General features: G+C 45.0%; 1 protein-coding gene across 3 annotated transcripts in view; it reads left to right on the top strand.

Moving 5' to 3' along the window:
* The first annotated feature begins 1,488 nt into the window (after positions 1–1,488).
* FAM149A (family with sequence similarity 149 member A) overlaps positions 1,489–27,868 on the top strand; it is a 134,487-nt gene continuing 108,107 nt past the window's right edge. For 2 of the 3 annotated variants that reach the window (XM_068278667.1, XM_068278666.1), the window contains exons 1-2: positions 1,489–1,586; positions 1,732–2,471. In XM_068278667.1, coding sequence (XP_068134768.1) covers positions 1,858–2,471 — 614 coding nt within the window. In that variant the 5' untranslated portion in view covers positions 1,489–1,586; positions 1,732–1,857. Of the gene's footprint in view, positions 1,587–1,731; positions 2,472–9,829; positions 9,853–27,868 lie in introns of those variants that run through there. The other variant, XM_068278669.1, reaches the window with a different exon arrangement.

Here is a 27,868-nt window from a genome sequence, read left to right as displayed (position 1 = left end):
ATGATAGCATGGGGCCCCCTTGGTCCCCTAACCGCATGCAGGTCAAGTGATTGGGAGCCATCGAATGGCAGAAGAGAATGTTCTGCTGTTAAGCAGCATCTGGTAGCAGGAAAAAATTACACATGCTCCTGCACATGGTTCTTGTGAGTGAACAGGGACTTTTTTTGCTAATCGGCTGCACTTGCGAATGGGGAGAAGGGGAAGGGGGCAAAGCCTCTGGGCCCCCCTAAGAGGGCAGGGGTCACAGGGGTGATTCATACATGCTATATTTCAACACCAGTCAGCGCACAGTTTGAGGAACCCATTGCTATATAGATGCATTGCTAGGTAACAACATCACAGAAGGTGATTTCTTGATAGACTCATAACAACTGTGTTCCTAATGGAATATAGGGAGCAGGGCGGGGCAGAGGCAGAGGCGAGAGAGGCTCTAGCCTCAGGGCACAGTGTAGGAGGGGGCGCACAACTCACTCAGCTATTATTCCCCTATTGTGTTTGAAGCAGAGAGAAATACGAAAAGGGAATACATGACAGTGACTGCAAGACTGATGACAAGAGATTAAAGTGATCCTTAAGTGAACTATAAAAAATGAGATTTACTCACCTGGGGCTTCCCTCAGCCCCCAGCAGCCTATCGGTGCCCTCACAGCCCCGCTCTGACGCTCCAGGACCCGCCGGCGGACACTTCCGGTTTGGCCATCACCGGCCGACAGGCATGGGAACGCGAGTGATTCTTCGCGTTCCCAGCCTGTACAGTATATCGCCCCCTATGCTGCTATTGCGGCCTCCAATTTTTTGCCATAGTGCCCCTTTAAGTGTGAAAGGTGCCATAGAAAAACATGGGCATTACTTTGAAAATCTATTTTCTTTCAGTTATAACTGAGAGCAACTGATTAAGTGTAAACAGGTCCTTGGGTGCTGGAGGACGTTGTCCCCGCTCTGATAGGGAGAGTACTGTTGCTAAGCTAAGCCTGCAATGAAGAACATACTTTGACTGTGGAGATTCTGAGCTGGCTAAAGAGTGAAATCTTTAAAAATCTAATTCAGAACAAGTATGCAAATCAGGAATTCTGAATCCACCCTTCCTAACTGCACCTAAACTGACTGCAGACTTACCACAAATAAATGATTGAAGCCAGAACAGCAGCAGGACAAACAGCCTGGCTACATGCAGCTTTCAAAATTAGGTCAACAATAGCAATGTTCATAGTCTCTCGGGATAGATTCATGCTTAAATAAAACAATAGTATGTAGTGTTGTACAGTTCAGAAAGGTTCTCTTTCATGCTTGCAAAGCATTCTAGGTTTGTTCACTGTCAGATCTTTGGTTGGCTCCCTGAGTTCAGTACTGTGACTGATCTGTTTTCTTCCTGGTCTCTCAGGGTGAAAGCTTTACCTTCCAAGCCTGTGAGCTGAAAAGGCCAGTTACAAGTCTCTCCCTTTTTTGTTTATCATAGCAACCACCCGCCCCTTCTACTCTTATGTCAGCTGCTCCAAGCCACTGAATCAAGACATAAACAGGCAGCTTTCTCCTTTCTCCTGGGATTCCGCTGATGTAGTTCTTGTTGTTACAGTGCAAGCTTTGTAGTAGGTGGAATTTATCTATTTATGGAAAGTCATTCAGGATAACTAAAAGGAAAGGGAGCCACATTGTATTCATTAGTTTTACTGCAAAACAAAGAAAATAGCAAAGACTTCTAATAACAGTACATCTCTCTTATTTTCCTTCCAGTTACTACTCTTCCAATTGTGTGCTGCTGGTGGCAATCAGGGATGAGCAGGACTTTATGGACCTTTGCGTTACAGATCTATATTTGAAATAGAGATTTTGATATTTGTCCCGCAAGCTATAAAAGACATGAAGGTTGCTGTTTTGGACCTGGGAACTGTTTTTGCAAAGTTTTTCAAATCTTCAGTGTCTCCTATAAATCCTGGGCCAAGCAGTAATCCTTTTTCTCAAGGTTCCAGCACTGTGAATGCTTCAGGACTGGCTACACCTTCCCTGGCACCCAAAACACCTTTCCTTCTACTTTCTGCACCACCTTCTCCTCTGCATATCCTCAGCACCTCGGCTTCTTCCCTCTCTCGTGTTCCCTCCGGAAAAAGTGCTGCCCACAGTCCTCAAGCAAATGGCATATCAGCTCCGAGCAGCCCATCTCATTCCACAAAGCCACAACCTGCGAATCCAACAGCCTCTGGCATAACACGACTTCAGCACGTCAGTGAGGAACCATGGACAGGGCCACAGCCTAGAACTTCATCTCCAACCCCACCAACTACTATTCTGGTGCGTCCAGCTCCCACCAATAGCAGTACAGTAATGCCCACAATTCAGACTAACCACTCCAGCCGATCACCAAGGCTTCTACCGGACACCTCTTTGTCTGGGTGGAACACCAAGTCGATGCTGTTCACACTACCAGATATTGGAGAAGAGAGTGCCGACTATGAAGACACCCTTCACAGTCAAGGGTAAGTGCATACAGCCTGTGATAATATTTCATTTATTTAAATAGTTTTATTTTACTTTTGAATTTGCAATACAGAACAATATCAGATTCTCAAATCCATTGAATACGCAACAACATGGTGTAAACAAAGCACAGTAGCCCATATGCAATTCAATTTTTCTCCAAAGTTTTCTCTTAGTTGATCATTTTGCCTCTTCTCTTTAAAGTACTCACAAAATTATTTGCAGTATTTTCTTGCTTGCTGGAGCACTTAAGGACCAGCTAACGCCCATTGGCGTCGGCAGGTCTTAAGTGGTTTCCCATGGAAACGACCGCTCGATCGAGCGGCCTTTCCATGTCAGTTCACGGAGGGCGTCTCAGTGAACAGCCAGAGAGCCGCCAATCGCGGCTCGCCGGCAAAATGTATACACGCGGGGAAGAAGTCCCCGCTGTTTACATCAAACGGCGGTGCTGCGCAGAAGCGCCGTAAGGCAGATCGGCGATCCCCGGCCTCTGATTGGCCGGGGATCCCTGGCATATGATAGGCTGAAGCCTATCCTTCAATACGCAGGACGGTTATCCGTCCTGCGCAGCCCATGGAGGAAGAGGGAGGGACGGGAAGGCAGGGAGCGCCAAAAACGCTGCGGAGGGGGGCTTTGAAGAGCCCCCCCGCAGATCACAAACAGCTGGCGGCGATTAGACCCCCCAGCAGGACATCCACCTAGTGGGGAAAAAAGGGGGTAAGTCTGATCGCCCTGGCTAAATCCTGATCTGTGCTGCGGGCTGGAGAGCCCACGCAGCACAGATCCTGCAAAACACCCCTGGTCCTTATTAAAATGCATATTATTTACTAGATGTGAAAATATCACCTAGGAGAAAAAGGTAATTGCATTTTGGCCATGCATAGAAATGAAATACACCAACTTATCACATACCTAAATAATAGGCTCTAATGGATTTCTGGGTTTGAGCAAGACCTTGGGCTCAATATATCTGGGAATGCGTGATGTGTGTACTTGAGTAGGATTGTAAACTATTCAGTGTCCATTAAATTGGACAGTAAGTATCACAGTCATTTTAACACAGAATTCAAGTTAAAAGTGAGAGAATTCTCCCAAAGACTTGAAGGTGACAACAGAATTTGGTATAAAAATTATACTTGCCTTCATACCAGAAATACCCCTACTCCAGTGGCCCACTGTCTTGTGCTAAGTGAAGTCTGAGGTGCTCATCAAAACCCTTTGGAGAGGCAGCAGCAAAGGGTACATGTCATTGAATCCTTACTTGACCCAAAATATCAGTTTTGGGTAGAAATCTGTAATGACAAGCTTTAAACATCAGCTCTCTAGCAATATGCAATGCAAATCACATGATCATAGAAAAAACAAGGCCCTATAGCCCATACATAGCCAAACCTTATAATACAAGCCTATCAATATCTTTAGCATTGGCCAACAAACATGCAGTATGTGCCTTTGGGAACCTTTCAGGAGTATTCCCAATTTTGTATTGTTAAATTCCTTCTGTGTTTAAATTGCCTTTAAGTGCATGAACCATTATTTCCAACAAATAGTTCTTGTACAGTATGTAAAAAACATGTAAAATGCATTCCTAAAATGCTTAGTACCTGTCGGCTGCTGCTGTGTGTGGCTTTGTTATGGTACATATATCTGCCCACCAGACATTTTATGTGCCATTTTCATGTGGCAATTGTGCATTTGTTCATGGCCTGTCTAACCAAGTGTGAATAGGCCCATACATGTTTAACATTTACAGCACCTGAGTTGTGGTTGGCCCAAAGCGTCTTGAAAGCAGAACCGCATTGCTCAATTAGAGCCATTGATGTGTAGAAGTGTTGAATGGGCACTCCATCTCTGGGAAGTTAAAAGAACTGCTATCATGAGAGAAACACTAGTAGCCTGGCTGTGTTACTAATCATCTGCATGCAACCCTCTAAAACTGGGTACACACATACGATGAATGCTGCCTGGCATGGATGGATACTTGATACCTCAGGTTACAGTTTGTCCGAGTGCTGTGCAGATGCATAGCTGGCCTGCAGGCTAGCGACATGTTCTGTTGCTATGGAGGGGGGAGGAGGGCTAAATGAGTGGTGGACGATGGAACGGACAGGGAGAGCGAAAGAACAGTGCCCTCGGCCTAGTTAATCGGCTGCAGCAGATAAACCACTGGTGCATCGGGGATTGTACACATGTTAGATTCTCAGCCTAGGCGGCCCCCACTGTCAAGGATCATCGTATGCTGCTTAAGTCACAGACGTGGGGGAATTATGCAGACAAGGCAAGTCATAGGAGAATCAGAGCATCTATTGTGCACACTTGCGCAAATGAGTGATTTAGAAATCCTTATAGCCAGAAAATCAACATTTCACCTGGAATTCTTACATTTTCTTAGCAGGTCTGCAATGGCAACTTCACAATATCTCTTGTGACAGTTGTACTGTAGGTTGGTAAGCCATCCACCAAGTTCCTAAATATCTATTCTTGATTGTGACACTGATGAGTTATTGTGTTTTTCATGATGTACAATGGTATAGTTGCTATGTGGCTTGTCCATGAATTACTGAGTATTCATGCATGCACTGTCTGCTGTTACATTGTATTCTGTGTACACGCTGTATCCTTCAGCACTATCTGCTGCTGCATGAAACTCCCACAATAGTTCCCAAACATCTGATGACAGATGATATGAGAATCCAATAAAGCGACTCTTTGTTCAATCAAACGTTGCTCTTGTACACTGGAGGGCAATTCCGACTCATGTAGTGAAGGCACAGCTTTCATTAGCAGATGTTGCTTTAGTGTGAGCGCAGAAACAATGGTGCAGAGCTCTGCACCGGCTTTAGTCGTAGTGTCGTGGGAAAGTTTACTTAAAGTGCACTGAACGGACCTTGATTTCTTAAAATGAAAGTCCCTACATTTCACCTCTCTACAAAGCAGGGATTATTGGCAAAGCTTATTTAAAAGGATACTTAAAGAGACACTGAAGCGAGAAAAAAAAATGATATTATGATTTGTATGTGTAGCACAGCTAAGAAATAAAACATTAAGATCAGATACATCAGTGTAATTGTTTCCAGTACAGGAAGAGTTGAGAAACTCCAGTTGTTATCTCTATGCAAACAAGCCATTAAGCTCTATGACTAAGTTAGTGGTGGAGAGGGCTGTTATCTAACTTTTATTATCTCAACTGTTTCTGGACTATTTACTTTTCCTCTGCTAGAGGAGAGGTCATTACTTCACAGACTGCTCTGAAAGACTCATTTTGAATGCTGAGTGTTGTGTAATCTGCACATATTATAGAATGATGCAATGTTAGAAAAAACACTATATACCTGAAAAAAAAAGTATGAGAATATTTTCTTTGCTGCTAATCTTCTAGTAATTATTCATAGTACACAACCAGTTCACTATATCATATTTTTTTTTTCGCTTCAGTGTCTCTTTAAGTCATATTAAAAAGGCAGTTTTACTTACAGTACCTGGAGCTTCTATCGGCCCTGTGCCTGACCACGCCGGTACGCAACAATCCTTTTTTTTTTATATGACTTAAGTATTCCTTTATTTAAGCATGTAAAACATATGTATGTAAAACACAGTTATTCCACAGCATTCCTAATGGTGCCCATACAGGATACAATTGAACCGTTCAATTTTCCCATTTATTCGACCAAAACAATCGAACAGAGAGAAAATCAAACGGAATGCTTTTTTTAGTTCAAGAAAAAATCAATGATTATTCAGTTTTTGATAAAAATCTGATCAGACAAATTTTGGTAGGTTGTATAAGAAATTACTATTCGATAAACCATGTTTTTCTTCATATTCAGTTGTTTTTCTTGGACTTTTGGGAAAATCAAATGTTTGCATATGGTGCCTTGAAAAGAATTTTAACCACTTAAGCCCTCAGTCGTTTTCACTTTATGCATCCGAGCAATGTTCACCTCCCATTCATTAGCCTATAACTTTATCACTACTTATCACAATGAACTGATCTATATCTTGTTTTTTCCGCCACCAATTAGGCTTTCTTTGGGTGGTACATTTTTCTAAGAGCTACCTTACTGTAAATGCATTTTAACAGTAAGAATAAGAAAAAAAACTGAAAAAATTCATTATTTCTCAGTTTTCGGCCATTATAGTTTTAAAATAATACATGCCTCCATAACTAAAAGCCACGTATTGTATTTGCCCATTTGTCCCGGTTATTTCACCGTTTAAATTATGTCCCTATCACAATGTATGGTGACAATATTTTATTTGGAAATAAAAGAGCATTTTTTCCGTTTTGCATCCATCACTATTTACAAGCTTATAAATTACTTTTTTCCCATGTTGCTGTCACTTACAGTAGGTAGTAGAAAACTGACATTACAGACAGATTTTGGACTAGCCCATCTTCTCATAGGGGGGTTCTCAGGGTTTTCTTAATTTTTAAAGGCACTTAGTGAATGGCAGTTGCTCTGTCCAACTGCCAAAATAGTGTGTAGGGAGCAGGGAGGCTGGCCAGCATCGTATTAATCATTTTCAGGGAATGTCTTTATAAAGAATAAAGGGCATGCTGAGAATCCCCTATGGAGAGATGGACTAGCCCAAAATCTGTCACTTCTGTCAGATTTCTACTGCCTACTGTAAGTTACAGCAACATAGGAGAAAAGTAATTTATGGCTCATTTTACTCTGGGAGAAATGTACTTCTTATTTGTATGTGTTTTAAATTTTAAGATTTCGCGACAATTCCTCTTTAATCTATGGTGATGCGTACATTTAATAAAAAACACAGACGCAATGTCACGGCACGCATGCGTGGAAGTGTATTTTACCAATACGCTTTCATGCACTTCTGCATACCCGAAGCAGGAGGTGACTACAAGCGATTGGCCGGTGCCCCGAAGACCTGTTTTTGACGGTGCGATGCGGTGCGTGGGGCGTGAGGCACCGCATCGCTGATGCTGGTTTCCAGTCTTAAACCAGCCTCATAGTAAGTTGTCCCAAATTAATTCAGGTTTGGTTTTACATTCCTTATCTGCTATTCAGTACTTTTTCACTTGCTGGGTCCTGCTCGAGAAGGAAAACTATAAATGGGAACAGTGTGTCAAATTGTACATTGAATGTGGTATATGAGAAAAGAATAGGGTACAATAATGTAGTAACATGGAATAAAGTGCAGAGCAGGGTGCTTAAAAGCACAAAAAACGATGTGTTGACAGGATAATCAAGCTCATGTAGATGAGGGAGAAATGAAATGTCATCTACCACAAAGTAACTAAGCTAAAAAAACAGCTAAAACTCATCAAAATTAACAGGTCTGTCTGTACTTAGCAAGCATTACAGGCTTAAGGTAAGCTCCGTGTAAAGTGATAATGGCCGATAGCCCCTTCTCCTTATAGTTTATAGTTAAAGTGAAATATAAATAAGGTGAGATAATTCAATAGAAAGTCTTTGTGAATAAACCTTATTATCCATTCATCCTAGAACAGATGTTTAAAGTGTAACTGTCGGGCATGAAATAAAAAATCAATTCTTTATTTTTATCCGGTAAACAAGTAATAAGGACGCTAACCAGGCAATCCAAAAGTTAAAATCACTATTACTTTTCTTGTTGGTAAATGATCATTCCCCAGTTTACCTAACTCTTATTTTGTACGCACAAAGGAAGTTGCAGGGCATGCTGGGTTGTCCTTTTTTGCTTCTCTACTTTCCCCTCAGACTTAACTAATGCAGCCTGATTGGTTGAAGCCTCTTTCCCTCCTGTTTTCTCCTCCCCCACCTCTGTTCCTCTCTGTTTGGCCAATATTTCTCATGCTGAGACAATGTACTTTCTGTAGTGGAGGGCAGGCAATGCATACACAATCATGCAGAGGAAAGTAAGGGAGGAAATGACATCAGGATTGGCTTCAAAATAGCCACAGTTAAAATGGGAAATGCTAAGGATTTTCTCTTTTTTTACTGAAATAAAATCACTAAAATCAAAATGTGGACAGTGCAATACATATGTTATGTAAGTAAAGCAAGTATTTATCTACTTGTATATGTGGTTTTTTTTCCTGAGATAGTATGGCTCATCTTTAAATAACTATAAATATGTAATACAAAGAAGCGGCTTTTCTGGGATGGGAAAGGATATAGCCATTCAATCATCTTACTTAAAGTGATCCTTAAGTCTAACATAAAAAATGAGATTTACTCACCTGGGGCTTCCCTCAGCCCCCTGCAGCCGATCGGTGCCCTCACAGCCCCGCTCCGATGCTCCAGGACACGCCGATGAACACTTCCGGTTTGGCCGTCACCGGCCAACAGGCATGGGAACGCGAGTGATTCTTCGCGTTCCAAGTAGTGTTGGGCGACCATCTAGATGTTCGGGTTCGGGCCGAACAGGCCGAACATGGCCGCGATGTTCGGGTGTTCGAGCCGAACTCCGAACATAATGGAAGTCAATGGGTCCCAAACTTTCGTGTTTTTTAAAGCCTCCTTACATGCTACATACCCCAAATTTACAGGGTATGTGCACCTTGGGAGTAGGTACAAGAGGGAAAAAAAATTAGCAAAAAGAGCTTATAGTTTTTGAGAAAATCTATTTTAAAGTTTCAAAGGGAAATCTGTCTTTTAAATGCGGGAAATGTCTGTTTTCTTTGCACAGGTAACATGCTTTTTGTCGGCATGCAGTCATAAATGTAATACAGATGAGAGGTTCCAGGAAAAGGGACCGGTAACGCTAACCCAGCAGCAGCACACGTGATGGAACAGGAGGAGGGCGGCGCAGGAGGAGAAGGCCACGCTTTGAGACACAACAACCCAGGCCTTGCATGCGGACAAGAAGCGTGCGGATAGCAATTTGCTTTTTGTCGGCATGCAGTCATAAATGTAATACAGATGAGAGGTTCCAGGAAAAGGGACCGGTAACGCTAACCCAGCAGCAGCACACGTGATGGAACAGGAGGAGGGCGGCGCAGGAGGAGAAGGCCACGCTTTGAGACACAACAACCCAGGCCTTGCATGCGGACAAGAAGCGTGCGGATAGCAATTTGCTTTTTGTCGGCATGCAGTCATAAATGTAATACAGATAAGAGGTTCCAGGAAAAGGGACCGGTAACGCTAACCCAGCAACAGCACACGTGATGGAACAGGAGGAGGGCGGCGCAGGAGGAGAAGGCCACGCTTTGAGACACAACAACCCAGGCCTTGCATGCGGACAAGAAGCGTGCGGATAGCAATTTGCTTTTTGTCGGCATGCAGTCATAAATGTAATACAGATGAGAGGTTCCAGGAAAAGGGACCGGTAACGCTAACCCAGCATCAGCACACGTGATGGAACAGGAGGAGGGCGGCGCAGGAGGAGAAGGCCACGCTTTGAGACACAACAACCAATGCTATACAGTGGCGGGTGAGCGGTGTACTATTGTTCCCAGCAGAGACACAGAGTGGCAGTAAACACAATGCTATATAGTGTGGGTGAGCGGTGTACTACTGTTCCCAGCAGCGACACAGAGCACAATGCTATACAGTGGTGGGTGAGCGGTGTACTACTGTTCCCAGCAGCGACACAGAGCACAATGCTATACAGTGGTGGGTGAGCGGTGTACTACTGTTCCCAGCAGCGACACAGAGCACAATGCTATACAGTGGTGGGTGAGCGGTGTACTACTGTTCCCAGCAGCGACACAGAGCACAATGCTATACAGTGGTGGGTGAGCGGTGTACTACTATTCCCAGCAGCGACACAGAGCACAATGCTATACAGTGGTGGGTGAGCGGTGTACTACTGTTCCCAGCAGAGACACAGAGTGGCAGTAAACACAATGCTATATAGTGTGGGTGAGCTGTGTACTACTGTTCCCAGCAGCGACACAGAGCACAATGCTATACAGTGGTGGGTGAGCGGTGTACTACTGTTCCCAGCAGCGACACAGAGCACAATGCTATACAGTGGTGGGTGAGCGGTGTACTACTGTTCCCAGCAGCGACACAGAGCACAATGCTATACAGTGGTGGGTGAGCGGTGTACTACTATTCCCAGCAGCAACACAGAGCACAATGCTATACAGTGGTGGGTGGGTGAGCGGTGTACTACTGTTCCCAGCAGCGACACAAAGCACAATGCTATACAGTGGTGGGTGAGCGGTGTACTACTGTTCCCAGCAGAGACACAGAGTGGCAGTAAACACAATGCTATATAGTGTGGGTGAGCGGTGTACTACTGTTCCCAGAAGCGACACAGAGCACAATGCTATACAGTGGTGGGTGAGCGGTGTACTACTGTTCCCAGCAGCAACACAGAGCACAATGCTATACAGTGGTGGGTGAACGGTGTACTACTGTTCCCAGCAGCGACACAGAGCACAATGCTATACAGTGGTGGGTGAGCGGTGTGCTACTATTCCCAGCAGCAACACAGAGCACAATGCTATACAGTGGTGGGTGGGTGAGCGATGTACTATTGTTCCCAGCAGCGACACAGAGCACAATGCTATACAGTGGTGGGTGAGCGGTGTACTACTGTTCCCAGCAGAGACACAGAGTGGCAGTAAACACAATGCTATACAGTGGTGGGTGAGCGGTGTACTACTATTCCCAGCAGCGACACAGAGCACAATGCTATACAGTGGTGGGTGAGCGGTGTACTACTGTTCCCAGCAGAGACACAGAGTGGCAGTAAACACAATGCTATATAGTGTGGGTGAGCGGTGTACTACTGTTCCCAGCAGCAACACAGAGCACAATGCTATACAGTGGTGGGTGAGAGGTGTACTACTGTTCCCAGCAGCGACACAGAGCACAATGCTATACAGTGGTGGGTGAGCGGTGTACTACTGTTCCCAGCAGCGACACAGAGCACAATGCTATACAGTGGTGGGTGAGCGGTGTAATACTATTCCCAGCAGCGACACAGAGCACAATGCTATACAGTGGTGGGTGGGTGAGCGGTGTACTACTGTTCCCAGCAGCGACACAGAGCACAATGCTATACAGTGGTGGGTGAGCGGTTTACTACTGTTCCCAGCAGAGACACAGAGTGGCAGTAAACACAATGCTATACAGTGGTGGGTGAGCGGTGTACTACTATTCCCAGCAGCGACCCAGAGCACAATGCTGTACAGGGTGAGCGGTGTACTACTGTTCCCAGCAGCGACACAATGACTGGGGGGACCCTGGCTAGCCTGGCTGGAGAGAGAACTACCCTGCCTGCCTACCCAAAGCTAAACCCACAGACAAATGGCGGAGAAATGACGCGGATCGGGTATTTATTTACCCGAACCATGTGACCCGTTCGGCCAATCAGAGCGCGTTCGGGTCCGAACCACGTGACCCGTTCGGCCAATCAAAGCGCTAGCCGAACGTTCGGGGAACGTTCGGCCATGCGCTCTTAGTTCGGCCATATGGCCGAACAGTTTGGCCGAACACCATCAGGTGTTCGGCCGAACTCGAACATCACCCGAACAGGGTGATGTTCTGCAGAACCCGAACAGTGGCGAACACTGTTCACCCAACACTAGTTCCAAGCCATAATATCGCCCCCTATGCTGCTATTGCGGCCTCCTGGCCTCCATAACAGCATAGGGGGAGATATTATGGCTGGGAACGCGAAGAATCACTCGCGTTCCCATGCCTGTCGGACGGTGACGGCCAAACCAGAAGTGTTCGCCGGCATGTGAACGGGGATGCGAGGGCACCGATCAGCTGCAGGGGGCTGAGGGAAGTCCCAGGTGAGTAAATCTCATTTTTTATGTTAGACTAAAGGATCACTTTAATGAGGCAGGGAAGAGATCAATGCTGATGTGCAAAAGGCAGAAATGAATTGATTCATACTACATTGTTTATTAATAGAGAATAGAATAGACAGAACAGTGAATTGCTGATTGTGCTATTGATTGCTGCAAGGCTGAATAGAATGCAAATACACAAAACTGACTGAAAACTGAATCTAAGGATAAGGACAAGTAAGTCTGACCATATCCTTATTGTTTTTGCTTGTGATTTAAAGGGAACCTAAAGTATAAGAAATGTGGCCAGTTTACCTTTCCTGGAGACTCTTCCATCCCCCTGTAGTCGTCCTGGTCCATCGCACATGCACAGTCCTGGCCGCACACGTCCTCGATTGCCTTCCCATGGCCAGGAGTGTTCAGCACATTCCCAGGAGAAATTTGTATAAACTGCGCAAGTGCAGAATGACCCTGACTACAGGAGCATGATTGGGGAAGTAATGCCCCTGACTACAGGAGCATGATTGGGGAGGTAATGCCCCTGACTACAGGAGCATGATTGGGGAGGTGGGCGGCCCAGGGCCATGCATGCAACTTTCAGAGGGTACAGCTGCTGAATGGAAGAATGCAGAAAGAAGGCGAGGGACTGGGAAAATTACAGGGAGCTGGAAGAAGCCCTAAATAAGTTAAAGGAAAACTGAGATAGAAAAAAAAATTATATGTACCTGGGGTTTCCTCCAGCCCCCTTCAGGCCAACGGTTCATTGCTATCCTTTTGGGTCACCTCGATCCTCCGCTAGCCGGGCCGGTAATTCTTGTAGTCACTGCATACAGCCCATGCAAGGCCTGAATGCGCACCTTCCCGCCACTGTGCTTCCGTCGCCTGCACAGTACTACTGTGCAGGCGCAATGCTTCCGGCAATGGCAGCAGAATAGGGACTGCACACGCTTAGACTGAAACCGAGTAAAGAATTTACTAACCGGCTATTGGAGGATCAAGGTGGCCCAGAAGGACAGCGTGGGAGCCAACGCCTTCAAGGGAGCTGGTGGAAGTCCCAGGTACGTATAATTTTTCTTTCTCCTCTCAGGTACACTTTAAAGAGGAACTTCAGCCTAAACAAACATACTGTCATTAAGTTACATTAGTTATGTTAATTAAAATAGATAGGTAATATAATCTCTAACCCACCCTGTTTTAAAAGAACAGGCAAACGTTTGATTTCATGAGGACAGCCATCTTTTTGGTTGAAAGGAGGTGACAGGGAGCATGAGACACAGTTCCAACTGTCCTGTGTGCTGATCACTCCTCCCAGTTGCTAGGCAACGTGAATAACAACATAGGAAATCCCATCATGCTTTGCACAGCATCAGGGGGAAAAAGCCCGGTCAGGTTTCTTTGATGGGGCGGAGCTTAGCTAAAAATGCAGCTAAAAATGATGCTTTGATAAGAAAAACAAAGTTCTGATGCTGTGAAACACTAAGCCTTTTCAGTTCTGCTGAGTAGATTTTTAGTCCGGAGGTTCACTTTAAACTGCCACATTACTTTCACTTTAGGTTCCCTTTAATAAACGGCAGTAAATGCTTGGCTGCAGTCCTACTGCATCATTATTGTTCTTCTGAGGTTGGCTAAATATATTAAAAGTACAGAAGAGGATCTGCACTCAAGGGAGGTGCTGTCTTTGATATTTATTCGGTAAATGATAATTGTGATTTACAGTCATATGATTTTCAGAATACATTTTGAAGTCAGCATGTCCCTTGAATGTGGATCTTTTTCTGTGCTCTGGATTGCTGTGCCTGGCGGTCTTTGATGCACGCACCCTGAGGAAAAGCTTCATGTTCTGGGAGTCTGGGGGAGCTGAGCGTTTGTCTTCTTTGATTGACTAAATATATGGATTTACTGAAGAACACACTGAGATCTAATTGCAGTGTGCTATAGGATATTGCATTGATATGTGTTTTTTTTCTTTACCTTGAATGATTTCTTCCAAAAGTCAGCAGTTGTATTATCATTATTATTATTTAGTATTTATATAGTGCCAACATCTTCCGCATTGCTGCACAGAGTATATATAGTCTTGTCACTAAATGTCTCTCGAAGGAGCTCACAATCTAGACCAGGCATGGGCAAACTTGACCCTCCAGCTGTTAAAGAACTACAAATCCCACAATGCATTTGCCTTTATGAGTCATGACTGTGGCTGTCAACAGCTGGAGGAGTGGAGGGCCAAGTTTGCCCATGCCTGATCCAGTCCCTACCATAGTCATATGTATATATTGTAGTCTAGGGCCAATTTACGGGGGGAGCCAATTAACTTATCTGTATGTTTTTGGGATCTGGGAGGAAAAGGGAGTTCTCGGAGGAAACCCACACAGACAGGGGGAGAACATACAAACTCCTTGCAGATATTGACCTGGCTGGGATTCAAACTTGGGACCCAGCGAAGCAAGGTGAGAGCACTAACCACTACGCCACCGTGCTGCCCACATGCAATGACATGCAATATACGTTCTCTGTATAGTACTTTGTGGTTATGATTGGATGATCTGGCTCGGTAGCAAACACCAACAAGCAATAAATAAAATATATAGTATGGGATGATTTGAGCAATATAAATTTCTCTATAGCTGAGCAGTGTTAAAGTACCAAATGAATGGATTTTTCAACTACATACTTACCTCGGTAGTGAGAAACCTCTAGATAGTCTAGGCTTACCATAATTTTTTTACACTCCACCATTACAGTAAGGCAGGGAACACACTTGACTGTTTTCGTACACGTTTTCTGCACAGAAAAACTGAAAACTCATGTTAATCAATGGGTTAGTACACATCTAATATTTTGTTCGCGCGCAGAAAAAAAACTGACATTCTGCATCACGACTCAGCACATTTTGTCAGTTTTTTGTATCAATTACATCAGCTGCTGTGAAAAAACGTGCGCGTTTTCCAGGATAGAGACACACTTGGTGTGCAGAAAAAGTATGCAGGAAAATGCACGCAGAAAACTGAAAGACAAGTGTGTTCCCTGCCTAAAGGATCCTCCTAAACTTAATTGACTTTGAGTTGAATAAGCTTCTTCCAGCCACAGTCCTGACCATGGACAATCGCAGCCCAAATTGGCATACTCAAGTTAGGTCCACACATGCTCAGTAGAACTGAGCATACACTTGCAGTCTTCACCACTGGGAATAGATGGGACAGATCTACGCAGCTCTGATCATGTGCGTAGCCTGGGAGTTCTAATTGATCAAGCACCTCATCCACCCAGAAGATTTGTCAACCTTAGTTCATGCTTTCATTACATCCCGACTGGACTATTGAAATGTTCTCTACACTGGTCTTCCAAAAAAAGACTTGTACCGCTTACAGCTGGTACAGAATACTGTAGAATACTGTAAGAGACCAACCAACCCCGTTACTGTCATATAACACCAATACTGCACTCCCTTCACTGGCTACCTATAAAATGGAGGATCCTATTCAAGATCGGCCTACTGGCATTTAAGTCACTAAATAATCTGGGCCCTGGATACATGAAAGAAATGTTGCAGCTGCGTAGCAATCCCCGCATTCTCAGATCCACAGGTTCTAATAATCTAGTCATACCCAGAATTCACCTGGAAACTTTTGGTCCCAGAGCCTTCTGTCATGCAGCTCCCACATTATGGAACTCCTTACCTCAGCAGATAAGGACAGCTCCATCTCTGGACGTGTTTAAATCCAGACTGAAAATCCACCTGTTCAGTTTGGCATTTGCAGAAATATAATTTTTGTTGTGTTAATACTTCATCCTACTAATTACTGAATCTGATAGAGACTAATAGTTTAGCGCTTTGAGTCCTATGGGAGAAAAGCTCTATAGATTATACTATAGAGTATAATGTGCATGCCCAGTCATGTTCTCATCCATGAAAGAAGCTTACTTGATGGGCTCCAAGTGAGTAAGTTTGGCGAACCCTTCACTGGGACATTGGTGTGTAAAAAGATATGGGAAGCCTTTGGACTAACCAGATGATTCCCACTACTGAGGTAAATATCTAATTTTTACCAAATGTTTAATTTTAAAATCGCTTCAGGAGTACTTTAAAAAGCACATGAAGTGAAAGTATAAGAACATTTAGATATGAAGAAAGTTTCTAGAGCCACTAACAACGATGACAGCATTGCAAAGAAAGTGATCCTCATTTCCAACCCTTATCCATTGCTGAGTTGGGCCATGGCCTGTATGGCCTTTTCGCAGATCTAACCATGGCAAGTTACCACTGTGCCCAACAGGCTGAGGCAGTGCTTATGGTGTACTGTATATGTGAAATAATGGTAAAGGCCAGATTTGCTCAAACATTTGGTAAGGTCTCATGGCTTGGGTCTGATCCCCAAAAGTTGTCTAAATGAGACATTTACATTATGAGTGGAGACTGAAGTCCTGATTCATTTTGTTTCTTATAATCTTTGTGTACGTCTATTAGAGCGTCTATTAGGGACTTTAGATACTTACCAAGGTAGGGATAACCCTTAGGATGATCGACCATGCTTGTACAAAGAGGAAAACACAACTGTAAGTGTAAATCCAACAAGCTCTTGTTGGATTTGCTTAGAGGGTCCCAGAGCTGGATCCTGGAGGTCAAGGATGATGTGGAAAGCCGCAAGACTATCCTAAGGCTTCCCTCTTCTAGGGTCAGTATCTAACTTTTCACTTCAGCTTCACTTTAACGATTGTTGCCAACATTTTTACCATGGTTTTTATCTATCTTGGAGTTTTAATTGTTCCAACCATTGGAATGTTTTCCTGAACTTGGGAAAGGTTATGACTAAGGAGCCAGCAATTAGTGGTGCAATTAAAGCATTAAAGCACAGATGAATAGGAAGGCTGACATATTTAATTCCTTTTAAACAATGCAAACAATGCAAATTGCCTGCCTCATCTGCATTTATTCCTTTTAGCCATAGACCCTGAACAAGTCAGGTGTTTCTGAATGAAATCTGACTGGATTAGCTACATGCTTATTTCAGGAGACTGATTAAGACACTACTGCAGCCAAAGAGATCAGCAGGACGTGTACATGGAAAATGAACGACAGGGAAATTAGGGCATGGAAAATAGCCACAACAAGTAGAATATCAGTAAAATTACCTATATCCTACTATTAGGCAGTGGTAATTCCGATAGTGATATATCGGTATATTTTACGGATGTTTTACTATCGCTAAACCTAACCCTATTCTTACACGAGACCTCCCTCTACAGATGCCTAACCCTAACCGACCTTCTCACTGATGCCTAACCCTAACCAGCCCACAAGCCGCAAACCAGCCGATAACTGCACCGCCGTCACCGCTATACACAATAAATATTGGGCACCACAGAAGTTTGGCCTGTTAATATCAGCTATTTATGGAAATATGGGCACTGGGACCAGCTGATATACAAACTGCAGCTGCAAATAGCAGGCGCACAAACTTCGTCTCCAGTCCCCAAATTTCCTGTCAACTAGCAGAGCTGCCAGGCACTGGGCTGGCAGCTGGTATTTTTTTTAAAGGAAATAAAGATATGTATTACAAAAAAATAACTATGGCAGTTAGGGCCGGCGCTACCATAGAGGCAAAGGGGGCAATCACCTCAGGGAGGTCCCAGAGCCTGTAGGGGAACCCCAGGTGCCCCCCCATCTTAACTGTTAAGGCTAGTACACACTAGCAATTTTGATTGACCAATGATTGCTCAATTTTACCACCTCCATGTAGTATGACCATTTACCTATATAATCTGCATAGAATTGAAAATCTGTTTGGCCCTCATACTACATGGAGGTGGTAAAATTGAGCAATCATTGGTCAATCAAAATTGCTAGTGTGTACTAGCCTTTACTCCCCGGGGCCTCAGCAGAGTCTTTGGCAGAGCAGCGTCTCACCTGTGCTGGCGGGCAGTTGAGACACTACACTGCCAAAGACTCTGCAGAGGCCCTGGGGAGCAACAGTTACAGTAAGTTGGGAAGTAATTGGGAGGGAGGGTTAGCAGCTGGCTCAGGGACTCAGGAGGGAAATTTGGCTACTACAATTCACACCTAATGCAGCTTTTTGGTTGGAGGGTGTCTTTTGGGGGCCCCCGTGGTAATTTCACCCTGGGGCTCCACTGTTAATAGAACCAGCCCTGATGGCAGCCTCCATATCCCTTTCATTTCAGGTTGCCTTTAGTCAAGGCCAGAAATACAAATTAGTTTATGTCATTTTTTTTCAGAATTTTTACCCCAAAAAGGACAATTAGCACCTAAATCTGGTAAAAAAATAAATAAATTCCTGAACAAAAACATTAAGGTAGCTAGTCTTTGTATTTGTTTAATTTTGTTAAATATATCAATATTTTAATGTAAACTTGAATAAAAAATAAAGCAACTGTCTATCACTGTAGAACTGATACAATTAAAAGGGACATTCTTATATGCTTACTTTGGTTTTTAGGGTTGATATGTAGGTTTGAAGATGGAATTGTCTCACTGGCATCCATTGCTGTTCTTTGTGCTTATTTTGCTCCTACACGGAGCAATGATGGCCTACTGAACCTTTAATCTCCTCTCTGCTGTCAGAAGTGCTTGTCATAGCTAGTGCTACTCATTGGTTTTACACCATCTTACACCCTGATGACTACTACCTTGTAATCCAACGTTGAATATTGATTTTTCTGATGCTTTTTTTTTCACCCCACAGGCTATTTTAGGCTACTTACACACCAGGACGTTGCGTTTAGGGGACGTTATAGGGCACATAACGTGCCCCTAACGCAACGCCTGGTGGTGTTGGAGCAGGACGCTACCAAGAGCCGCGCTACAAGCAGCTCTTGGTGCGCCTGCTCTGTCGGAGGTGCTGTGGAGACCACGTGAGTGGAGCTCTCCGCATCACGTGGTCCCGCCAGCCAATCAGCGGCCGCTCCAAAGAGTAAACACTGCAAGTGCAGTGAATGCCAAGTAGCCATGTGCCTGGCTAAGTAGCGGCCTCTCCACGCCTCCTCTCCGCCCCTAAAATAAAAAAAAAATCACCTGTACTGAGCATGTGCAAACAGTCTAACGCGGCTTAGTCGCGTTTAAAGTACTGCATGCAGTACGTTGTCTTGACGTGAAGCATTACCATGTAACGCAACGTGGGCACTGTGAACAGCCCATTGATTTTTCATTGCTGTGCGGTGGGGGTGCGTTACAGGCTGCTCTAAAGTCCGCCTGTACCGTCCCACTGTGAAAGCAGCCTTAACCTTCCCGTCAAGAGCCATTTTTACATTTCAGTATTCCTCCCATTCATTTGGCCATAACTTTATCACTGCTTATCACACCTTAAAGATCTATATGTCGTTTAAGCCACAAATTAGATTTTGTGGGTGATAAGGTGCGTACACACGCACTGCTACAGAGAACAACGGGTCCGTCAGACCCTCCCACTGGGCGGGCGTTCCAGCGACAGTAGAGCGTGTGTACAGTCTGTCTGCAGACTGATAAGGCTGTTTCTGAATGATCCACTCAGCGGATCGTTCAGAAACAGCCTTATCAGTCTGTCTGACAGACTGAACACACGCAGTACTGTCGATGGAACGCCCGCCCAGTGGGAGGGTCTGACGGACCCGTCGTTCTCTGTAGTAGTGCGTGTGTATGAACCTATACTTGTTTTCAGTAATTTCATTATTTTCTATGCATTTTAAAGCGGACCTGAACTCAGAACTTCCTCCTGCTCTAAATGATGAGCACCAGCATAATAGCCTTTAAAGAAAAACATTTCTTTGTTACAGCTAATAGAACTCCTGGTAATAAATCTGCTGTGTGTCTACTTCCTGCTTTCATGGAAGCAGCCAAGGGATTAACCTCCTGAGTTCAGGTTCCGCTTTAATAAATGAACATGGCTCCTGATTGGAGCCATATTTATTCATTCACAGGCACTTTGATTTGCTTCAGGAACACATCTTCCCTTTGACCAGAAACTGCCAAGTAAGTCCCGCCTTGACCAGGTGGTGGGAGCGCACGTACCCACTGCTGATTGACAGTACGCGCCTGTGTGTCCTGTTTGCAGGACAGAGGCACAAACTTGAGGCATATATATGTCCAGTTTGTGTAAAGAGGTTAACCGCTTCGGGACTGCGGTAAGTAGAATCTATGCCACATTTGCGGCTCTAATGTGGTGTAGATTCTATGCCACAGCTTACCGCAGTCCTGAGCCACTCACTGTTCCAGGAAGAAGTCAACTCAGCTGTCACATGACAGCCAAGCTTCCTCCTATTGGTCAGGAGCCATTTTTTTGTTGGCTCCTGATCCCCTGATCTCTTAATCACAGTGATCGGAAAGAGAGAGAATGAAAAAAAGCTTCTGGTCCTTAACGGGACCATGGGCTTGCATCCCAAATGGGTTCAATTTTTGTCCTAGAAGATCACTTTTCATCTTCTGTTTAAAAAAAAACCTTTTAGCACTCTGCAATTTAAAAAGTTCCAGAAAGTAGGTGAAAAAAATGTTTTTTTTTTATTTTTCTGAGGATATTCTTGCATGCTGGTGGGTTAATGAGCACTGCTCCTCCAGTGCAGGGCTGGTTCTCTCATGAAACAAGATGAAACATTTGCATAACGTGCAGAGATTACAGGGGCAGCATGTTTGTAGTATGTTTACACTAACAGCATACAGTCAGAGTAGGAGGAGAAGCGAGAGTAGAGCGAGGTGAAGAAGTCATTATTGGGTAAAATGAGATTGTTGCGCTGTGTGAGGAGTCTGACAGTGAGGGGGAGGCCAGAGAACAGCAGTGTTTCATTTGACTTGCACAACAGAAAGGAGGAGGTCCTGACTGAGGAGGAATGGAGTGGCTGAGGGTGAGCAGTTTGTTTGTCACAGACTCACAGCCAGTGTGCTATTGTGTTGAGCTGCAGCATGTCATGTGAAAACATTAAATGAAGCAGTGTAAATTGTTGGGTGCTGTGCGATCATTCCAAATCAGGAGGGGTGGGGGGGGGGGGGGGGGGGCTCATCCTCACAAGTTTGCCTCAGGCAGAAAAAAGTCTAGAACTGACCCTGCTTCAGTGGTAATAAGGGTCAAATTTCTATGTGCTGACTGTGCATGCCAACTTTGCTGTTCATTAGTGCATCAGACCCCTTATGTTTAGTCTTGTAAGGCAGTTTATCATATCACAGTAGATGTCAAAGTACAAATGTAATCTTTTATTGGATAACTTTATATATTTTCCAGCCCAAGCTTTGGAGAATAATCAGGTCTTTTCTGTAAGTCTTCTAGAAGAATGCTGCCTTTCACACAGAGGATATTTATAGCTGGAGAGAGGACAGCTGCAAACTAGATTCCTACACTATAAAGTTTTATAGTGTTCTTTTCTCCTGGTTCATTGTATGAAAATGTATACAGGAAGTCTGCAGTATAGCTAAGTTTACGAGATGGGATGGAAAAGGCAAAAAAATGTTGATGTATTAAAGTGAACCTGTTACCTGTATACTATATAGTACATTAAACATGGATCACAGCAGACCAGACATCTGTCAGAAAATTTAAATAGAGTCTGAAGTGACAGGAATATGGAAGCTGACATCTTTGTTAACTTGTAACCAATACCAGTTGTCTGGCTTTTATGCTGAACTTTAGACTTTAGTTGCTTTATGTTTTTAAGTCACACACCTGTAACATGCATGCAGCTAGTGTAGGGCTGCCACCTTTTGACGGAGAAAATACTGGCTATGGGGTGTGGCCTGGAGGGTGTGGCCTAAAAGTGGGAGGGGTTTGTTACGCCCCTCTTTAAAAATTAGCACAAGTAAAATTTAAAATTATAAAAATAAAGACAAATGTTAAAATGTTAAAGAGACTCCGTAACAAAAATTGCATCCTGTTTTTTATCATCCTACAAGTTCCAAAAGCTATTCTAATGTGTTCTGGCTTACTGCAGCACTTTGTACTATCACAGTCTCTGTAATAAATCAATGTATCTTTCCCTTGTCAGACTTGTCAGCCTGTGTCTGGAAGGCTGCCAAGTTCTTCAGTGTTGTGGTTCTGCTATGCACTCCCCCCTCAGGGGGGAAAGAAACACACAAATGATCTCTTGAGATTCAAAAGGAATGCTGTATACAGCCTGCTTGTGTATGGATGTATTTTCTATGTGTGGACATACTGTACATCAACCTACTTCCTGTTTTGGTGGCCATTTTGTTTGTTTATAAACAAACTTTTTAAAACTGTTTTTAACCGCTTTTAATGCGGCGGGGAGCGGCGAAATTGTGACAGAGGGTAATAGGAGATGTCCCTTAACGCACTGGTATGTTTACTTTTGTGCGATTTTAACAATACAGATTCTCTTTAAAGTTTAAAGAACACTGGTAAGGTTAAAAATTGCCCCTGAGGAAGCCTCTAAATCCTAAATTGTTTTCATGGAGACGGAAGGGAGTGATGTCTCAGATATATGCAATGTTAAACGGACAGGAGGACTATACACAAGCTATTAGAAATGAATGGCAGGTGGACTTACAAAGGGACCTAACAGATCTACAATGGAGGAGAGTAATGATATGGGCACATAAGACATCTATTTCAGCAAGAATACAGGAAATGGGTTTTAAAATATTAACAAGATGGTATTATACACCGGAGAAATTGGGTAAGATGTTTCAGGGAGCTGATAGAAAGTGTTGGAGATGTAGGAAAGAGATTGGCTCCTTGAGACATATATTTTGGGATTGTAGTGATATTAGACCCTACTGGGAAGGAGTCAAGGAAGTGATGAAGGAAATGATGGGGAGTGACGTGCCAGACGATCTAGGCTTCTTCCTTCTTCATCTTAATAGCTGGAGTATTGGAAGATATAAGAAGTCCCTAATACGACATCTAATAGATGGTGCTAAAGCACTTATTGGGAGACATTGGAAGTCGGTAAGTCCCCCCTCTGTTGTGGAATGGCTTGGGGAGGTCTCGCATATATTTAGAATGGAGCAACTAACTCACAGTCTGCATGGAACAGAAGATCATGGAGTGGAGGTATGGGAAAAATGGGTTGAATTTACGGAAACAGAGAGATATAGGAAGATTCTGGGAGGTGGAAATTAAGACGATTAGGCCGGGGTTGGACAGGACAATCTGAACGAGAGGCCCTAGCGGGTCCTGTCCTTCTCCCCCCCCCCCCCCCTCCCCGCGGACTCCCTATGACTTATGAATGAGAAGGATGGAAGGTGTGAGTGAGGTATGAGAGGTATGGGTTGTATTAATTAAGGCAGTGCTGTCCAACTGGCGGCCCGCGGGCCGCATCCGGCCCGCCAGGCCACCTGCTGTGGCCCGCTCGTCTTCCTGGGATGCAGGCATGGCTTGCGCTATGGGCGCCATGCCTGCTCCCTCGTATTGTGGCCTCCTGTGTCCCCGCTGGCCTCTCCCTATGTCCCCGCTGCCGCTGCTGCCCCACAGCTCAGACCTCAGATCGCGGCGACTGAGGTAAACAGAGTGCACATGGTACCCGCACGTAGTACGTCACATGCGGAAGTGAATTATTAGTCACTCCCGCATGTGACGTTCTGCCGCGCGGGTGTCATGCGCGCGCTCTGCTTGCTTCAGTCGCCGCGATCTGTGAGGTCTGAGCTGTGGGGCAGCAGCAGCGGCAGCGGGGACATAGGAGAGGCCAGCGGGGACACAGGAGAGAGAGGTAACGGGCTCGCTCACTGGTGGGGGCACCTGTCACTAGCTGGGGGGGGGCACCTGTCTATCTAACTGGGGGGGCACCTGTCACTATCTAACTGGGGGGGCACCTGTCACTATCTAGCTGGGGGGCACCTGTCACTATCTAGCTGGGGGGGGCACCTGTCACTATCTAACTGGGGGGGCACCTGTCACTATCTAGCTGGGGGGGCACCTGTCACTATCTAACTAGGGGGGGGGCACCTGTCACTATCTAACTGGGGGGGCACCTGTCACTATCTAACTGGGGGGGCACCTGTCACTATCTAACTGGGGGGGGCACCTGTCACTATCTAACTGGGGGGGCACCTGTCACTATCTAACTGGGGGGGTACCTGTCACTATCTAACTGGGGGGGCACCTGTCACTATCTAGCTGGGGGGGGCACCTGTCACTATCTAACTGGGGGGCACCTGTCACTATCTAACTGGGGGGGCACCTGTCACTATCTAGCTGGGGGGGGCACCTGCCACTATCTAACTGGGGGGGCACCTGTCACTATCTAACTGGGGGGGCACCTGTCACTATCTAGCTGGGGGAGGCACCTGTCACTATCTAACTGGGGGGGCACCTGTCACTATCTAACTGGGAGGGACACCTGTTACTATCTAGCTGGGGGGCACCTGTCACTATCTAACTGGGGGGGACACCTGTCACTATCTAGCTGCGGGGGCACCTGTCACTATCTAGCTGGGGGGGCACCTGTCACTATATAGCTGGGGGGGCACCTGTCACTATCTAGCTGGGGGGGGGGGCACCTGTCACTATCTAACTGGGGGGGGGGGCACCTGTCACTATCTAGCTGGGGGGCGCCTGTCACTATCTAGCTGGGGGGGCACCTGTCACTAGCTGGGAGGGCACCTGTCTATCTAGCTGGGGGGCTCCTGTCACTATCTAACTGGGGGGGGACACCTGTCACTATCTAGCTGCGGGGGCACCTGTCACTATCTAGCTGGGGGGGCACCTGTCACTATCTAGCTGGGGGGGCACCTGTCACTACATCAGCTGAGGGGGGGGGACACCTGTCTCTAACTGGGGGGGGCACCTGTCACTACCTCATCCGGCCACAGCATCACCGCCAGCCCGGCCACAGCAGCACCGCAAGGCATTTCAGCCCACACATCATCCCCAATCCGGCCCAAAACACTATTGCCAGGCCAGCCAGGCACAGCAGCCAGTAGAGTAGAGGAGAATTTAGAAGCCAGGTGATGGGTGTCTACCATATTTAAGGGGCATTCTGCTTATTTATGTGAAATGCTGTCTATTTATGTGCCTCATGACTGCTGAATTTGTCTTGTTGGGGGCCTCATGATTTGTTGGGGGCATCACAATTGCTGAATTTGTCTTGTTGGGGGCCTCAAGATTGCTGAATGTGTCTTGTTGGGGGCCTCATGATTTTTTGGGGGCCTCATGATTGCTAAATTTGTCTTGTTGGGGGCATCATGATTGCTGAATGTGTCTTGTTGGGGGCCTCATGATTGCTGAATTTGTCTTGTTGGGGGCCTCATGATTTGTTGGGGGCCTCATGATTGCTGAATTTGTCTTGTTGGGGGTCACATGATTGCGAACTGCGAGACTATGGAAAAGCTGAATCGTCATCATGAAACAATAGCGTTAAACCTACTTTTTTAGCTTTTTAAAACGGAAAATAAAACTGGGAGGTTCTAAAAAAAAAACAAATTTTTCAGGAGTAGATGGATGAAATTGTTTATCTTCACAGTTTATTTTCAACTTGGATTTTCCATAATGTTCATGTATGAGTTAAAACCTTTGTATGTAGTTTAAATTGCTGTTGCCACTTTGCGATAGATAAGTGACTTTTGGGTTGCAGTTTGGACACTCGGCCTCCAAAAGGTTCACCACCACTGTCCTAATCTAATGTCCCACATTGCTAAATTCATGTAAATTTGTCTCCACCCGTGACCACACCCACATTCTGGTCCATGGCCACACCCATCTACGCACAACATAACCCTCGTGGTTTTTGGCGCGCTACGCGCCACACAACTTCACCAACATCTTAAATTGCATTTTGTGGAAAGTGCTGCCAATCTAATTGTCCTTTAATTGCATTTTTCCTTGGGGGGGGGGGGGGGGGTCTGCGACTCTAGCAAGAACCTTCGGCCCATGAAGTTGGACAGCACTGAATTAAGGTATTAATTAAGATGGAATATATCATGGATGATCACGGCAAATATAGAATGTACTTGGTACTCTTGGAATCCACTGTGTTGCCGAGGGGGGTGAAATAATTGAGATTTGTATATTTTGTTATATATTTAAATGTTTGTGATAAATGAATTCACTTGTTAAATTTGACACATTTTTGTAAAAAGGTACTGGAACTTTGGTGATTAAGTGGAAATGGTAAATAAAGCATTTATAAACTTACAATAATCTTAAAACATTTTAGTCGTATGTTTACCCCCCTACTGGGTATTTACTAATATAACTCAAGCCATCAGTATTTTACTTCAAAAAAAGTTTCACAGGAAGTGCCAGCTACTCTGTGAAGCCTAGGGGGAAAAGCAGGTGAAAGGTTTCCCTGCTTTGATTTGAGGGTAGGAACATAAGTGTTTTCCACTATGTGCTATAGTGAAAACTCATGTGATTCTGCCTAGTGTGTTCCTAACCGGAGTGTTGTGCCACTCTCACTGTGCATTACAGCACCAAATGTTTTTTGCATTATTAATGTAGATTTATGCATTGTAGCTGTGAAATGACATGCGTATGTTACAAGAAATGTCCTGGATAGGGAGTAATATGAGATTTTGAGTAACAGGGAGAACAGCCAAATTTTTAGTCTGCCCCTGTGTTATATCAATCTTCAATACAAAAGTTCAAATTAAAATGCGTGCGTCAGACCATTTAATACATCTACATAGTAAATATATGAATATTTAAAGTATTCATTGGCTGGAAAACCAAGCTTTTAGGTTGGACTACAAAAAGACAAAGACAAACACTCAAATCGCGCGTTTCTCCTGGCGGACTCAAAGCGCCAGAGCTGCAGCCGCTAGGAGGTGCTCTACAGGCAGTAGCAGTATTAGGGAGACTTGCCTAAGGTCTCCTACTGAATAGGTGCTGGCTTACTGAACAAGCAGAGCCGAGATTCGAACCCTGGTCTCCCGTATCAGAGGCAGAGCCCTTAACCATTACACTATCCAGCCACTTGCACTTCAGAATCAGATTTGGAATCAGAATCAGCTTTATTCGCCAAGTATGCCAGAGACATACCCGGAATTAATTTTGGAGCACATGGCATGGAGTTTGTACATACATACATAAGACCTACATACATACGGCATAGGATGGGCTACATAACATGAATATAAACGTGAACATAGTGAGGCATACGATCAATCAGGGGAAATGTGCATGAAAGAAAAACACAAGCTATCATGTAAGGTTTGAGTTCAGTTGGAGTACCGCTTGGGGGAAGAAGGTACTCCAGCATCTGGTGGTTCTGGTGGGGACAGCCCTGTAGCGGCGGCCCAGTGGAAGGAGCTTGAAGAACCGACTGCCCGGGTGGGAGGGGTCGGTCGAGATCTTGGTGGCCCTCGACCTCATTCTGGCCGTGTGGAGGAGATCGAGGGGTGGCAGTGGCAGTCCGATGATCTTTTCTGCAGTGCTGATTACTCTGTGGAGTTTGTACTTATCGCTAGCAGATGCCCCTGCGTACCAGACGATGAGGGATGAGCAAAGAATGGACTCCACAGTGGCAGTGTAAAAGCTCCTGAGCAACTCGCGTGGGATGCCAAATTTTCTCAGTTGGCGCAAGAAAAATAACCTCTGCCTTGCCTTTTTCTGGGTTATGGTGGTGTTCTGCCCCCATTTTAGGTCCTTAGTGATGGTTGTGCCGAGGAACCGAACGCCGGGGACCCTGGAGACTTCGATATCCCTTATGAGAATTGGGTGGAGAGGGGGTGGGCGTCTCCTGAAGTCCACAACCAGTTCAACTGTCTTTGCTGCGTTGAGGACCAAGTTGTTATCTGTGCACCAGTTGCAGATCCTGTCTATCTCC

This window comes from Hyperolius riggenbachi, chromosome 1, assembly GCF_040937935.1.
Source record: "Hyperolius riggenbachi isolate aHypRig1 chromosome 1, aHypRig1.pri, whole genome shotgun sequence".
Lineage (NCBI taxonomy): Eukaryota > Metazoa > Chordata > Amphibia > Anura > Hyperoliidae > Hyperolius > Hyperolius riggenbachi.
This window is presented reverse-complemented; position numbering and strand designations above follow the sequence as displayed.